Genomic DNA, 17137 nt, shown 5'->3' with positions numbered 1-17137 from the left:
CACAGTGGGACACTAAGCTTAATAACCCATCCACTCTACTATACTGGCCTACTGTATGCTCTACTATACTGGCCTAGTGTACGTAGGCCGTGCCTAGTCATGCTCCTGTGGAGCATGTCAAGGCAGAGACAGGCTGACAGCATAATGAAGGGCCTGGTTGGACCTCATCAAGGCAACAGCTCATGTCTGGTGGCAAATGAACACAGCACCCCCTGAACATTACTGTATTTGAATCTTGAAAAAAGAAGAATAATACATGCTGATATAGACAGCTTCCTGTTTCACCACCAAGATGAGGAACTATCTGTTTATTGATCCGTCCTGGTAACTTCTGGTTTGGTAGAGTTGATCCTGAAACAGACACACCTTGTTTCAGTCACAAACTCCTGTAGAACAAGTTGATCAGCTTGGGTTTAAACTTAGCTGCCTCGGTTGAGACAGCATTCAACCGACAAGTGAACTGTGATGTCAGTTGCTGGGGTTTTGATGAATGCAACGGCCCGGGGGTCTTAATAGCTGATTATAGAAAAGAAACCTGAAATTGTCACAGGCCTACAGATTATCTCACAGCTCCCCCAAATACAGAACCAGTCTGAGGAGGATCACTACAGTATAAATACCGGGGGGGGGGGGGTTCCTGTCGGTGCAGTTTTACTGCTAAACACAGCGTATTCTGCAGACCTCAATTCTCTCTTTTTGTACACGGAATCTACCTTTCTCTGCACCCCCCGCCATTCTCCTCCCATCCCCTTCACCCTGCTAAACTGTTGACTGTGGAGAGCGAGCGCTAATCCCGCGCGGTGCAGTCAAATCACATTTGAATCTGAAACTCAACACCTCAGCAGTGACTGGCTGAACTAGCTCAACAGTCAGAATGCAGGAAGCAGCAAGTCAGGAAATAATGAGAACAAGCAGGGACTCAAACAGGGTCTGCAAACACGCGCGGCAGAATCAATGCAATTTAGTATTTTCGACTGCTTGTTGGTGTTGAGCACAGGAGGTTACTTTGAAGCAGACCGACCGCGGATAAACAGACAATTCACTTAAACATAAACAACAGCATCCAAATAGTCATTATCCTGAAGTCAGGCAAGAAAATGTTGGAACTGCAAACTGTCTGGAATGCAGTCCCAGCTAGCATGTGACCGACGGGGCAGCAGCGGTCCACTGGTGGCATAGTCAGCGGCCCATCAGCGGGCGCCATCAGCAGCTGGTTGGTGTTTTGCTCATCATTTTAACAGAAGCCCACCAGTGGCAGCCTACTCTAATTGTTACGGCTTGTAAGTGTAAAACGCTCTGGGCAAAATGCAAAACATGTGGCCATTACAATGTATCCTGAGTTCGCTTGGGACCTGCTCTACCATGGAACCTAGGGATGCACCGATTGTGAAATACTGGGCCAATACCGATATTTACAATAACAGTTTTGCCAATAGGCTAGCTGATACCGACGTTCGGCCGATAGATGCATTCCTAGTGGAATCATTAACAAATGTAGCTATTTGACTGGTCCCTGTAACCAATCAGGTTCCTTATAGTAAAAACACGGTTTGCGCATAATCGTTACGTGCCCATCACACAAAGCTGTACGGGGCACCACTCCAGTCTGACCCAGCGAGAGGAAGAGGTGGAGGCAGCCTTTTACCGCGAGCGAGCCTCCTCCTCCCCCCTCCTCCTCCTCCAGCTGGCTGGGTTCAATGGTAAGAGCAGCAAAGTGTATCAAGTGGTTGAGGTATAGGTTTTTACAAAAGTGTAATAAGACATAGTACTGTATAGTGGAGGAGTGTAAGGGGTTGTGTTACCAAAACAAGATCAATATTAATATCCCATTCCCTCTGAACCCCCCTCTCCACCCTCCATATCAAGTTTCACATGATGAAGTGTGACTACATAGCTGTTCCTGTAAGTACGGTTCCAAAAACGACAATGTGGTTGCACAATTGTTCATTTCTGTATTCTCATCATTATCAGTTTTTTGGAGAAAACAAACAAAGATAACAAAATAATGACATTCCTAACCGTGTATCCGTCATCTGTGTATGCAAACTGCATTTCAGCGTTAGTGGGACAGAGCAGGCCTAATGATTAACAAGGTGGCCTCCACACACAGCCAGGCAGAGGAACAACCAACGTTGGGACTGACACTAAGACTAACCCGTGAGCTAACGGGAGCTGACAGCAAGGACACATCTCACCACAGCTTCCCAGCCAGAGCAACAGTCTCCAGATCGCTGACCTGTCCTCCATGTTGGAGATAGACACAAACACTGAGCTGTCCATAGGGAGAGAGAGAGAGAGACGCAGAGAAAAGGAGAGAGAGAAAACAGAGAACCAGAGACAGATAGAGAGATAAGGGAGGGGGAGAACGGAATGAGAGAGGACGGAAGTGTGCGGAGAGAAAGGGAGGGAGAGAACGAGAGAGATAATGGAAGAGAGAGAGAGAGGGAGAAGTTAGAGGAAGATCTGTAATGAGATCAAATTAGATGCAGAGAAAGAGAGGGGGGAAAAAGATGTCCCCTGCGACTTTACAGTACTATTAGGCATTGGGCTATTACCCAATCAGTTAACATAAGCACCCGACACAGCACTGTTCCTGTTGAGCGCAATGGGGGAAGCACACAAGGACAACAACACCATCTGTTACCTCACTAACACGGTTACTCTTCCTAAAACGTGATGCCTCTGAGATTGTTTCCCTTCCACAGGGTTACTAAGTAAAAGGGCTGCGTTGAGCGACGGAAGCTTTTGGGAACCCGGCAATTATTGTTGTGGTTACGAGGAGAACAGGAAATACCAGAGCGTGAACCTGTACCCGTGAGAAGTATAGCTGAACACACACTCACACACACACACACACACACACACGCAGACCCAACCACACACACAGACACCCAACCACACACACACACTGGGAGAAGGGTGTGAGTTTACCGTTCTCTCAATTAACGTGGTTTGTTTGGATTAGCATGGCTAGCTGTTCAAGCTGGACTAAGCTCCAAAGGCCCAGCTCAGCTAAACCTAGATCACTGTCACGCACCCACACACACACACGCCTACACACGCGCACACCACTACTCTCCCTGGACTGACCTTTATTCAAGAGAGACTCTTTCACACATGCTTCCTAGAAAACAAAATCCCTTCTATTCACGTTTTACGAGCAAGTTGATCAGTTTAAGGGTAAACCAAAAGAAAAGCTTGAGGGGAGACAAATTGCTCTTGTGGATGGCTCCATATGGAGTCCACTTTCCACTCCAGCAACCTGCTTCAGGCTTGTTCTACAGCATGTTAGCATCTAGCAAGCAGTAGCATGCTCCAAATCCCTCTAAAACCAGCATTGAGCAAAACCAACCAGAAGCCCTGTCCAACAAATGGCCCACTCTCACACTGCCGTCCATTCTCAACTATTAACTAACGCAGTCCTTCAGTTGACTGCTCCGTTGTCCTCGCTCGGCACAGTCAGGCACCTATATTTAGCATCCAGCTAACATCTACTGTACATCTCATCCATCTCGCCATGCCACGCCGGCCTTGTTAGCTCCACAGAATGTCGTCGTCAGGGGTGCGGGGCGTAATCGCTGTGGCAGGGGACGGTGCGAGGCCCAGGCCTGTCACACACTCACATCAGCTGTCACACACCGTCCACACGCACGACAACACTGTGACAGCCAACACACGACCTCCTATGCAGAGAAGACTTGTTATTTCTACTTTCCCGCCGTTCCATTCCGTTCTTTTCCATTCTCAATCTGCCACGGTGAGGGAAAGAGAGGATTTCGAATTCCTGGTGAGATGCATAAAGACAGGGCAAAAACTGGCTTATTTAAGTGATAAAGAAAAATTACAACCGCTGTAAAAGACTACCTGGTTATAAGAGCCGCTGATCTAGGAAGAGTAGGTAGAACAAAGAGAAGTAGAGAAGGGAGAGGGGTGGAAATGAACATCTGTCTGTGTAGACCAGACCAACATACGCCACATGCTGGTTTTACCAGTTCAGGAAAATAAAAGTGTGTTTACCACAGGATTGGCTTGCAGTATATAATACAACATGCCTTGAACGCATTTGTTAATGCATTTTTGTTTTCATGGGTCAGATTCAATGTATTCTGCATTCTTTGACTCCATCAAAATCCATCAAGCCGGTATCTGAAGGTAACAAAAGTCACAGATGGTTTGTCACATCCTTTTCCACAACCTTATTCAGACCCATCCAACAGGGCCCAGAGATCCCTGCGAGCAGAAAGCAGTCAATCACAAAGGGCCTGAGTCAGCTCTAGGTTGCAGCAGGGCCCAACACCAACAGCACGTCAACAGCGTTTAATCCGTAAACACAGGATCCGGCCAGCGCAGCCCCCTGACAGCTGAGTCGGGTCGACGAGCGGCGAGAGTTTGTACACGGTCCCATTCTGCCAGCTGCACGTGTGTCTGACACGGCGAGGCCCCGGACAGCGCCCGCGTCCTCGTTATCACAGAGCCAGAGCCGAGCCAAAGCCAGCTCGGTCGGCCGGGGCGGGGGGGCGGGGGGGGGGTGGAGAGCACCTGAGAGGGAAAGATGATCTTTTGCATGATGTACAAGGCCTCATTGTTCTCTTGTTGACAGCAGAGGAAGGGCGGGCGGGGGGGGGGGGGGGCAGAGGGGGGTGGAGGGAGGTCTTTCTATCTCAAAACAGCAGCCAGTGACAGTTGACGTGTAGTCCGTTCTGCACACCTGCTGAGTGGTTGAAGTTGAACTGATACTGAACAGCCACACACCGAAAAACAAACATGAAATTTTAGTGGGACAGAATCAAAACCCTGATAGACCGTATCGCAGGTGTACGCCGCTAACTTCCTCCACAGTGACTGATCGTCTCTCGCTGACAGCCCCTCGTGTGTTGGTTGCGGAGAGCAGAGTCGGGTTACTGTGGCAAAGCCCTCACCTGCAACAAGCCTGCCAGATCAGAACGGACCCAGATCACATAACAGGCCAGCACATGCGTACCACACCATACAATACCTGCAGCCCTAGCAGAGTTACTGTAGGATACCTCATCTGACTCGCACTCTTATCTCAAAACTCAAACTGACTATGTACACAGGAAGTGCAGAGCACACAAACCCATACTTAAGCACATAGAAGCAAAGCTAACAAGCTACTTTTTTCCTAAACATGACATGGGGGTATAGCTCAGTGGTAGAGCATTTGACTGCAGATCAAGAGGTCCCCGGTTCAAATCCGGATGCCCCCTGTTTTTCTGCTTCGGGTGTGAAACGTTTTATTTCATCGCAGAATATAGCAGATACGTTCCTGCTGCCCTACTGACTATGGTCATGTAGCCTACCCGCTGAAATACTTTTCATCTTATTTCAAGATCTCTGATCTCCGATGAGAAACAAGTCGAGAGGATATGAGACAGGCTGTTGCAAGTGGAATTGTGGAATTGAAGCTATGAACTGCTCACCTGGCCTGTCCAACTCATCATAGCAGCTGTGAGGCATAGGGTGGAGGGGAGGTGTGTGTGTGTGAGGCGTAGGGTAGAGAGGAGGTGTGTGTGCGTGTGAGGTGTGTGTGAGTGAGCCTTTTCCGCCTCTGACTCCTTCCCCTCCACCCCCCCCCCCCACCCCAAACCCTCACCCCCTCTCCACCTGCCCCTGGGCTGAGGCCTTGTGGTTGATCTGCCTTGACAGGCGATGGTCATGTAACTGGCGCAGATTAAAACAATGCTCACTCTGGAGCCCCTGTTTGTCTTTAGGCTGGTTGGCTGGCAGGGGCCGACCCTGTCTATCATGGTGCTACAGAACAGCAGCCTGACAGACCACGGAACGAAGAGGCAGGGAGCAAGGAGGCAGGGAGCGAGGGGGCAGGGAGCAAGGAGGCGGGGAGCGAGGGGGCAGGGAGCGAGGTGCCTGGGAGCAAAGAGGCAGGGAGCAGGGAATACGGAGCAAGGAAGCAGTAAGCAAGGACGAAGTAGAAAGGAAGGAGGAAGGAGGGAAGAGGAAGGAGGAGGAAGCATTGATTGCTTCCAGAGTCACAGTTCAGAGGATCACTGGGCAAGTTCCAAATCAACAGATAATGTAACATGTTTGTCAGGCAACATGCTATCATCGGAGATGACATGCATTGGGGTTCAGTGATGACCATGTTGACATCAGTGTGATGAGTCACTAGAACAGATTGGGATGTGTGTCTCTCCAATCAGTCCCCTAGTTATCCAAAGGTCTGGAGTCCAGGGTTACAGGAAAACTCCAGGGAACAAATCCAGGGAAGATTTGCTTTACACTCCAACTGGACTTTGTCAGAATGTCACTCGGGACAATTTGAATGTTCACGTTCCCTTCACTCTAGGGAGATACGGGAGGGAATGGGTCACACTTTCGAAACATGCAGAAGCAGGCTTCATTGAGTAGAATATACATCAGACAAATAGGCCTTAACCTAACCTTAAACTAACCTTAATCTAACCTTAACCTAACATGAATCTAACCCTAACCTAACCTAACCTTAACCTAACATTAACATAACCTTGACCGAACCTGAACCTAACCTTAACCTAACCTAATAGAAACCCAAGTCTCATTTAACCACTCCCCCTCCCTCATCTTGCAAGCCAAACCTACATCCCTGGGTTGGATTCATTTACACACAAGGGAAATATACAGTTTATCAGTTCACTGGACTGGGCAAATGTCATGCCAGCTGAACAGAACATGAAGTGCTGTTGTGGATGCTGAAATAAAACAGGATTTGCAGTCATCTGCTGGGGAGGTTGTTCAACAATAAGCATATCTGTTTATGTATCTGGTCCGGGTCCTGGGGTGGTATGTCATCCCTCCGATGTACAATCACACTCTGTTTCTTCTTGGGGGTGGAGGAGGGGTAGGCACACAGCACAGGACCAGGACTGGCCTTTCTCTGTCTGTCTCTCTTCCTGTCTGTCTGCCTGTCTGTCTCTCTGCCTGTCTGTCTTTCTGTCTGCCTGTCTGCCTGCCTGTCTGTGTGTCTGCCTGTCTGTCTCTCTGCCTGTCTGTCTGCCTGTCTGTCTGTCTGTCTGCCTGTCTCTCTGCCTGTCTGTCTGCCTGCCTGCCTGCCTGCCTGCCTGCCTGTCTGTCTGTCTGTCTGTCTGTCTGTCTGCCTGTCTCTCTGCCTGCCTGCCTGTCTGCCTGCCTGCCTGCCTGTCTGTCTCTCTGCCTGCCTACCTGCCTGCCTGCCTGCCTGTCTGTCTGTCGGCCTGCCTGTTTCTCTGTCTGTCTCTCTGCATATCTGTCTGTCTGTCTGACTAACTGATTAGTCTGTATATCTTTCTATCTGTCTGTTGGTATAGGTCTGTCTGAATGTCTGTCTGATGGTCAGTGTTTTCCTTACTCTATTCTCTGAAGTCTTTTGACCAACTCACCTGTCTGCCTGCCTGCCTGCCTACCTGTCTGTCTTCACTTCAGGCCCTTCTCAGCTCTCCGCTCTCTCGCTCTCTCTTTCCTCTTTTGTCCCTCTTTTTTTTCTTCCACCCCTTTTCCTTCTCCTTCTCATCACAACCGCGGAGGATTACCTCCGTGGGCTACTGCATATGACTCACAAAGCTACAGTTGTGAGTTGACAGAATAATTATCTAAACCTAGGGCTTGCTGTGACTGCTTATACCGTCTACATTAAACACACGCTTTGATCATGAGAACAAATGCCACAATTGGTTACTACAGTCACAGTATGCCCCCCCCCCCCTCTCCCAAACTTGTGGGTCAGAACTAGACACACACTTGAACATGCTAACTTCAGATTACCGATGTTGGGATTTTGTTCCTGGGTATAGCTGTTTGATGTTACGTAAATATCACACTGCAAAGCGTTCTTAAACCCGTATGTGCTTCTTGTAGGTATAACCTCATCAAATCTTTGCGTTATGGCTAGCCACAGTCAATGACACTTTCATGGTATCATAAATGAAAATAGAAAAGGGGAAAGATAACCAGGCAGGACATGAAGAGATGGTACTTTCTCCGTGTGTAATTTGCAAGAGAATAGAGACTCCCTCTGAACATCCTCTCAACTCAGTGTCCATATTCAACACACACTCAAGCATCCTAGGACCATGAGTCACCCATTAATCTAAGCAGCTGTAAGCACACACGCACGTACACGCGCATACAGACACTAGCATTGATATTTGTATATTAGCATATCATTCACAGCAAGACATATCACTCCTTGTCATGCGGATTATAATTGATAGCATGCAATTACACAGCGTGAGTGCAGTGATACTAAACATCGTTTATCAAGCCAGCACTGTGGATGACTAAACCAGAGAAACCAGATATACCAGTCATAGACAAACCAGTATATTTGAATTGATTCCTATTTTGTGCATCTTAAAAAACTTGTTAAAACCTCCCACTCAGCTCCACTCAGTAACAGTTCCAAAACGTCACTCAAAAGTAAATTATACTATTAAGGTTATTATAGAATAAATGCAACTGAGACTAGTAAATTAAGAGGAAAACAAGCCGCAAAGCCAACCTATAACTCTTGTATGCTGCAACTTTTTGGTCGTGTATAGACAGGTCATCGCTCTCTATACGCCTACGTAATGTCACCTTTTTTAAATTTGTCATTTTGTACGTAATCCCTAATGTAAACATTAGACTACACAGCAACAATGTAGCCTATGTGTATCAACTTAAATAAACCGTCGAGTTGCATCAACACAGAGGCTAGGTAGGTTATCTTGTAAATTAGGCAAAACCAATCGTTTACTTACAGTTTGTTTCGAACTCCCGAGTCTTCAAGTCCAGCCTCAACCCAGGTGACTGAACTCGTGAATCCCTTCGGTTTAACGATCACCGGAGGCTTGAGCGCAGTGATGTCCTGTCCTACATCGGCGGGATGTCAAAGCCGCGCCGCGCTCTGGCTCATCAAAGAGCCGTACCAATCACCGTCACAAGTCACGGTAGGAGGCGTGGTGGCCCGGTCCCGAACACTAGGAAGCTGCACGTGCTACTCTGCTCTCTCATCAGAAAGGATGAGTCCTCACAAGTGAAATGTTAGGCTATATATCATGTAGTTCACACGTCCCCCCTAACAGGCCTCCTCACTAAAGTTAACCAGCGGTTAAATCAAATATGTTAACCTAAATGTAACTTCATCTTAGGCTCCATGTAGACGCTCCCTGTCACACTTCAGCCAAACCAGTTTTTGAATATCTACAAGTTCTCAAGAAAGCACGGGACATCAGACCGGTTTGAAACAAGCGTTTATTACAGTAATCTGTTCTTAAGACAAGGGCGCCATCTAGTGTTAATAAGACGTTCTATCTAGCTTGTTGTACTTGAGTAGATTGATTTATTACAGGTGTTCTAGTAGGATACAATGAATATGATTTCGATCATTCTTCCAATATTGCATAGATATTGTGCAATACCCCTCCCCCCCCGCCCCCTCCCTCCCCCTCAAGCGGAGTCGACCTTCCTCTTGGTCTCCACCTTATAGACCGTCTGGTAGCCATCGTCCCATGCGTACAGCTGCCTGTCCTTGGGGTGGTAGTTGAGGCTGGAGTGACTGGTGTAGCGCTTGGGGAAAAACACCAGCGGGTTGTCTTCGCTGTGGTGGATGGTGTCGTGGATGTCGTACAGGCACTGGACGCTCGACCTGCCTCCGTAGCGAGAGTTGTACACCACGTTGAGGGTGCCGCAGGTCAGGAACGCCCCCTCGGCATCCCGGCTCTGGCAGGCCGTGTCCCAGGTGTGTTCCACCGCCAGACTGTCCTTGTCCAGCTTGGTGATGACCAGATTGCCGCCGAATTCGGGGTCCGCATGGAGCACCCAGAGGCCCAGCTCATCCACGGTCAGGGCCAGGTAGGTCTGGGGGGTGAGGGAGTAGACAGGTAGCCTCCCAGCTCCAGGGAGCAGCATGCTGTCAACTATTGTCTGGTTCTGGAGGAACACCTGGAGAATGCAACACAACACAACAGAATAGAATGTGACATGGTATGATATAACATGATGCAATACAATGCAATACTTGCATATCTTTTTTTTCATTCAGCAAATGTTTTCATCCAAAGCGAGTTGTAAAATCTGTACAAGGATACACTGTCTATTTTCTACTGAACAGATAAGTAAAACATTTCTACTTCACTTTTCTGCCAACCCTCGCTAGGCAATGAGATTTGACCCCCCCCCTCCTTTTCCCCACGCCTCGTCAGCGATAACGCTCTGAGGTGAGACCCTTTTCTTCTCACCTTCAGGATCCTGTTGGGCGTGTCGGCCTTGTGGTAGTAGAGGAAGCCGTTATAGACCACGTGTCCTGTTCCCTGCCAGGGATGGGGAAGCTGCATGCTCAGGGCTCGATGACTGGAGTTGACCTGGGTGAACACCTTGAGGGAGGGAAACTCCAGCACCGTGCTGTTCCTGGTCCCGCTGAAGAAGTAGATCTTAGCCGAGCCCTTGGTGGGGTCCTTGAGCCAGGAGCCGTCGACGTCCCCGGCCTTCTTGACGATCTTCAGAGACTTCACCCCCGTCAGCATGGTGCTGCAGTCTGAACCAGGGCACAAGACATGAACCGGGAGTCATTTAGGGTTGAGTCAATGATGACTGAATGATGAGTCATTCAGTGATCACTGATGCATGTTTGAGACGTGTCAAGTTCACAACACACGCCACTGGAATATCCTTACTCTTGGTTAAGACCCCCCCCCCCCCCCACACACACACACACACACACATACACCTCACCCCCCACCCCTACACACCCCCACACACCACACGCAGCCCTCACCCCCCCCCCCCCCCAAACCCCCCCTCACCCGTCCCCTTTGTGATCTTGGCCTTCCTCTTCAGCTGGCTGAGCTGAGCGTCTCTCAGCTGCTGCTCCTGCACGCTCTCCTCCACCTCGATGTGTGGCTGGTTGGGGACCTTGTTCTCCAGGTACTCCACGTCCCTCTCCACCCTGTCCACCCGCATGGCCACCCCCTCCACCTGGCTCTTCACCTCTAGCCTCTGGACGTCCATGGTGGCCAGCTGACCTCTCACCTCTGTGGTGAAGGCATAGATATTCTGGTCCACGCGCTGGCTCCTCTGCTCACACAGGTTCACTCGTTCCTTCTCGGTTAAAGAGATGATGTATGTTACTAGTATGTTACTACTAGCTACAATGTTACTAGTATGTTACTACCAATATTCTTCAGTATGTTTGCTAGTATGTTACTAGTATGTTAATACTAACAAGTATGTTACCAACTGGTATGTTGAATTCTAGATATTGCTGGCAACACTATACACACAGTGTTCCAGACCAAACAGATGTAGAATTATATTACAGTCTCCCCCTCTCTAGCTCTCCCTCTGTCTTTCTTACCTCCAGCTGGGCTAGTCTCCGCTCAAAGTATTGCATCATGAAGGCCTCCTGGGGAGATCTCTGGGTTTGAGCCACTCCCAGGGTGAGGAGCAGCAGAGAGACCAGCCATGTCCACATCCTCATTCCAGACGAGTGGAGCTTGTTCAAATCCTTTAAAAGCTTTATTTAAAAGCGTTTTGCCCCTTTTTTTTGGTATATGTCTTGCTTGTTTGTCTTTTGCTGTCTTGCAAGTCTTCCTGGTTGGTTGTGAGTGGTCCCCTTCCAGAGGCGTGAGGCTCTACACTGTTCCAGGAGCTGGTGTTCCAACTGACTTTCTAGTTCCAAGTTCTGTGCGTGTTTGTGTGTGGGGGTGAGAGAGCGAGGAGGGGGGAGAGAGAAGGAGAGAGATGGAACGAGAAAAAACAGAACCAAATAGGAGAGTTCCTGTTGTTTTTTTTGTTCTAATAATCTCCAGATGGCCCCCTGACACGTCCTCAGTTTGAAGAGACTGTCAATGATCAAACGCATTCATAAGAGACTCTAACCCACTCTCAGAATAGATACAGTTTAGAATTTCCTGAACTGACTTCCCTTGATACAGAAAATACAACTCAGATATGGTCATGGCTAGAGCTTCGATGATATAATGAACACGTATTCATGAGTTTGATATTGATTACGTTTTGAGTGTGTTTTTTGGAATTTAGATGGTCATGAAAACTGGAAAAAGGCTAAACAGGCGCAGCCGCATTCAAGTTAAAAGTCGTCTTGATTCTGAAAGAGGATTTCAGAGCTCAGTGATGCTGTACTGAAATAGAATGTTTATTTCAGAAGACAACAACATGTGATGAACACCTGTGGCTCTCCAATAGCCTACTATGCGATCTGTGGCAGATTGAAATTCACATGCTGTCATATCAGGCTCCAACAGCAGATGGCGCCATACACTTTCAACTTCACGTGGTGGAAGGGTGTGCTCTTGCCAGATGTAACAACCTTAAGAACTCGATGTGAGTCAAATCTTATCCTTTAAGTAGTTACTATTTTGTTGGTAATGTAGTGAAGACGGTACTTGACCCATAGGGGTGAAGTACAATCCGCTTGGTGTTACTGCTTGGTCAGATTCTTAGTTTGCTTATTGTTCTATTGTCTATGTGGTTGGCACCTCTTCCACAGTCAGAGTAGCAAGAAGGTATGATGGCTTGAAAACTGCAAAATATTACCCAATATAAGACTTCATCCATGCATTTTTGACATGCTGCATAAACTGTTGTATGTAACAGGGCATTGTGAATCTTAGCCTGACATACTAAATAAAACATTGAGCCAGATGCAAGGATCGTTCAGTGTGTTTTTGTGTAAAAAAAGAAGAAGTTCATGCAGGCCTAGTTGTCCCCTACCTCTACATGACCCTGTGCCAATTTCAGTCAACACGGATTTAGCAGAGTTGTCCTAGTCCTTACGAGGGTTCTGAAAACAATCATCTCGTGTAGTTGTACTATACATAATAGATGCAGAAGAAGCACAATAGTGTATCAAAACACCAACACTTCATTATTTATCTTCTAGCGCCACAGCAGTGGGTACATTCAACCTGAGCCTAGGCCTAGTAGCTGTGAACAGAGCTCCTCCATGATCCCGTGTGTGATCTGGACTAAGCACTTTAAAAGTGCAGCTGGCTCGCTCCAAACTACAGCCTTCCATCTACTTGGATGTTTTGTCGTGTTTAGTAGTGTATTTGGTCAGACATGGTGTGGGTTGTCGTGTGTGTGGGCTTGGTGTGTGTGTTGTGTTGTGTGTGATGGAGCTAACTGATTTTCATAGACAATGAATTTCAACTTACTGTAATGCGCCACGCCACTGCATGTGAATGCCATAGTAATGCAACCTGCTCTAGTCTGGCATAACTGGTTGTCACTGGTTTAGTTATGAGAGCAATATGGCTGAAGTGGTAAAACGTCTAATTAAGCAATATCACACACGAGGGAGGGTTGAATATCGGCACGGCTGTGATTATGAAGCCGCAGGCCCAGTGCCCAAGATAATTACAGCAGCCAAGCTGATATTCAGTGTAAATTATAACAGCATGACCTCAGATGTGATATTGCTTTATAAGACAGTTCAAAACATCGTTTTTTGTTAACAGTTACAAGCGACAAAAGATAATTGTTTTTTATTTTTGGCTCTGCCAGCACAAATTGTTCCGCAACTGGACTGGGACTGGTGTGTTGCCATCTACTGCAAACATTTTTCTGCACACTAGCTTGTTACTTTGTGTAGATCTACACATTATAGCAGCCCAGCTACGTTGTAACATATTTGTTGGCTTACATTTATTGTGTAACCAGTAAAGTAAGAGTGTTAAGTAAGTAAGTAAACAAAATATGTTCATCTTTGCTGTGCGAGGTTTGTTACAATCTAAGATAACGATAATTTATTTGGCCTAAATAAACTAAATATACTTGTATAGTTAAAAGTCCCAGGAATATTATACTCCATATTGATACTGATATTAATTATCAGCACTCATGAAATGCCTCTTGTCCAATCAATTCACTTGGTCAAAACTAACTTATCTATAAAACTGTGCAGACCCCAGAAGGAATGCCTCTAGCTAGTTATAGAAGATATAACCATCATTGAGTCCATCCTCACCTCCTCCATCACCACCTGGTACGCTGCTGCCACTGCCAAGGACAAGAGCAGGCTGCAGCGTATCATCCGCACTGCAGAGAAGGTGATTGGCTGCAATCTGCCTTCCCTCGAGGACCTGCACACCTCGAGGACCCTGAGACGGGCGAAGAAGATTGTGGCTGACTCCTCCCACCCTGGACATTCCCTGTTTCAGTCACTCCCCTCTGGCAGAAGGCTGCGGTCCATTAGGACCAAAACCTCACGCCATACAAACAGTTTCTTCCCTTCCGCTGTTGGCCTCCTCAACAAGGCCAAAGCCCACACTGACTGAATGTCTTTTTAACTATTTACATTTTGCACTACACTCAATTCCTGTAATATTTGTATTTTGTGTTGTATTTTATATTGTAAATTGGCAACTTATATTTTACTTATTGTATATTTTATTTGAATTGTATTCCACTTAGTATTGCTAGTTTATGTATCCTTAGTATAGTTAGACCACATATTTAAATTTAAATTTAAGATTCCTATATGTTTACTGTATGCACCTTCCTGCCAAAGCAAATTCCTTGTCTGTGCAAACTTTCATGGCGAATAAATCCCATTCTGATTCTGATTCTGATACAGTTGAGCAAGTTTGTGTACTGGGACATTTTAATGTGGGAAACTGAAGTTGGAATCCTTCCTGTGAGTTCTCACCCATGAGTCCTGAGACTGGAAGAGGGACACAATTCCCCCATCAGTGTTGTGCAACACAACTGTGTTTCCCAGTGAGTCCTCCCCTCCAAATGGTGGATGATATTATCATAGCAATTCACCTCCAGGTCCCTTGAACCAGTGCTGCCATCAACCTCTCCTGACATTACCATAATTCCTTCACATCTTTTTTTCATGCCCCCCCCCCCCCTTCCCCATCTCCACCTTTGTCCCATCAGTGAGAATCAGAATAGCAAACTGTATAATGATGACATTTCCTGGCACTTCAGAGGAAATTATCTATAAAGTTGCACTGGATTATTTGATGTCCCTTTGCTTTGCCAGCTCTGTAAATGCACCTTTGAGATGCTAAATGGTGTGATGGGTATGTGTATGCACTGTCAGTTTGTGCACTGCATGTGTGTGTAGTTGGGTCATTTCTCAAACCGTTTGTGTGTGTGTGTGTGTGACTTCTAAACATACATCTTTATGCCGTATGTGAGAACGACATGGAGGACATTCCTGTGCGTCTCCCTGTCTGAACAGCATCCGTCAGCAGCAGATAACGACAAACAGACAGGAGTGGCCTGTCCCAAAATCCTCAAGTACAAACCACACAGCATCACATATCTACCACCTGTCTGAGATGACGCTGTCTTTTCGAGTTGTCATTTAAGTACACTGCTCACCGACTCACAACAAACCAGTTGCTTCCAAATGGAGGGTATCAGTGGTGAGCAGTTTTTCTTGATTGCTTTGACCTGCTTCAAGAAACTGGGATCCACTCGGTTTCCATCATCACTGCCTCAGCAGAGCAGAAGAGTCCTTTTCCAAATGTGGTAACCCTTTCTCATTGGGTCGACACATTTTCCCCACCCTTTTGCAGAACAGTTAACACGGATGTCATTCAAGCAGTCCAAACTCCATTGTTTTAGCTATGGTAACCAAACAGAAACCCTCCGCTCCTAACTATTAGAAAAGACCTACATCAGTATGGAAGCACTGAAGCAACCTGTTTGACACTCCTTCACACGAATCTTCAAGTAGAAATCAGTCTGCAGGCCTTACAAGGTGCAGCGTCTGTGTTGTTGTTTGCCAACATGAATGGAAGAGGTCTGAGGCAGATGAGAGTGAGGCGTCCGAAGAAGAGGAGTCCGAGTGCGAGGCTGAGGTAGAGTTGGAACGGCTCAAGTTTCTGATGACATTCCGGCAACTGTTATTGATCACTTTATCAATCATGGCCTTTCACTTAGAGAAGCTGGGCAAAGAATCCAACCTGTTCTGAACAAAAGCACTGTCACATCCATTTTCAGAATGTTTTGACAGGAAAACAGGTAATGTTGCTCTACAGTATATACAGAAATATCTTCAGTGACATACTTCATGTAATTGTTCCCTCATTCCCATGACATGTATTCTTTATAGAATCCAAAGGCTACCATTATCTGGTGGTAGAGGGAGAATGTCTAGTGCTGAGCAGGAGGCAGCCGTTGTGAACATGGTTGTGGCAAACAATGCCATAAGGCTGCGTGAAATCAGGGCAGCAGTGATTGAAGATCAGGGCATGTTTAGCCCTGTGGCGCCATTTGTATCATATTTGATACATGAGTTTCAGAGACCTCTACGTCATTATCATGAGCAATACTTTCCAAAAAGCAACTGTTGCATACGATCATAGATATGTCTTCTGCCAATTGATAGATTTTCAATGCACTACGGGCTGTATTGGTTATTTAAATACCATTTCCAAAATGGCCGCCGTCACAAAGTGACTCGTTCGTTTTCGGCAGGGACGATCATTGCTAATTTTGAAAAAGTTACAGTAAGAATAACAGTTGTAGTGTTTATGATTTTTCAATATTAGTATTTACTGTGTTGGAGCAGCCTATAATTGCTTGATGTTTCATTCATTTTTTAACAGTAAAATCGTGTTGAAAATGTATGTATCAAATATGATACAGCAGGTTTTAAAGTAATATTTTACCAAGTTTCCCGCATAGCCAATATAGTGTATTTCATGATGCAATCTGGATTTTGTCATATCACAATGCTAAATACACTATTTTGTTAAGTTTTAAACAAATTAAAAGTTTCAATGTCATATTTAGATTGGAATATATGTGTTTTTTATATACAAAAACTAAGCTGTGGACCTACTTTCTTCATTTTTTGGCATTAAACCCCTGGGAAGTGTGAAACTGTGATTGAAAATCAAAAACTCACATAATGGTTCCCAGACCAGCCATTGTTAAAACATAAAACAAGTTCATGGGAGGTGTTGACTTCCCAGATATGCTGTCTGCACTTTACAAGTTCAGCTTCTGATGGTATATGTATATTACAAAGACCGTAAAAAGGTTCCTGTTTGGGAAAAAATAAGAACCAAACCACCTTTAATGTTCCAAAAGCAGTGACAATTATTTGTCATTATTTCAAAAAGTAACAGTGTTGCGGTAAATACATTGACGAATAAGCCTGATGTATCAAATGTGATACAAA

At 46.3% G+C, this 17137-nt stretch overlaps 2 protein-coding genes and 1 non-coding gene across 6 annotated transcripts in view; 1 reads left to right on the top strand and 2 right to left on the bottom strand.

Moving 5' to 3' along the window:
• Window positions 1–9153, bottom strand: part of ppfibp2b (PPFIA binding protein 2b) — a 51615-nt gene extending 42462 nt beyond the window's left edge. For 2 of the 4 annotated variants that reach the window (XM_047050839.1, XM_047050840.1), the window contains exon 1: window positions 4018–4421. In XM_047050839.1, the coding sequence (XP_046906795.1) occupies window positions 4018–4050 (33 nt within the window). In that variant the 5' untranslated portion in view covers window positions 4051–4421. Of the gene's footprint in view, window positions 1–4017; window positions 4422–8732 lie in introns of those variants that run through there. The other 2 variants (XM_047050841.1, XM_047050842.1) reach the window with 2 other exon arrangements.
• Window positions 5157–5228, top strand: trnac-gca. Its single transcript has one exon. It is a non-coding gene; the product is annotated as a tRNA-Cys (tRNA).
• Window positions 9154–9414: 261 nt separating the features above from the next.
• On the bottom strand, window positions 9415–11654 carry olfml1 (olfactomedin-like 1). The gene is made up of 4 exons (XM_047050831.1): window positions 11327–11654; window positions 10776–11070; window positions 10212–10507; window positions 9415–9915 (listed from the first exon to the last, which is right to left on the bottom strand). The coding sequence occupies exons 1-4, from the start codon at window positions 11447–11449 to the stop codon at window positions 9421–9423; spliced, it is 1209 nt and encodes a 402-aa protein (XP_046906787.1). The 5' UTR covers window positions 11450–11654; the 3' UTR covers window positions 9415–9420.
• Window positions 11655–17137: the final 5483 nt, after the last annotated feature.

The sequence above is a fragment of the Hypomesus transpacificus genome, unplaced genomic scaffold (genome assembly GCF_021917145.1).
Source record: "Hypomesus transpacificus isolate Combined female unplaced genomic scaffold, fHypTra1 scaffold_129, whole genome shotgun sequence".
In the NCBI taxonomy this organism is placed as follows: domain Eukaryota; kingdom Metazoa; phylum Chordata; class Actinopteri; order Osmeriformes; family Osmeridae; genus Hypomesus; species Hypomesus transpacificus.
This window is presented reverse-complemented; position numbering and strand designations above follow the sequence as displayed.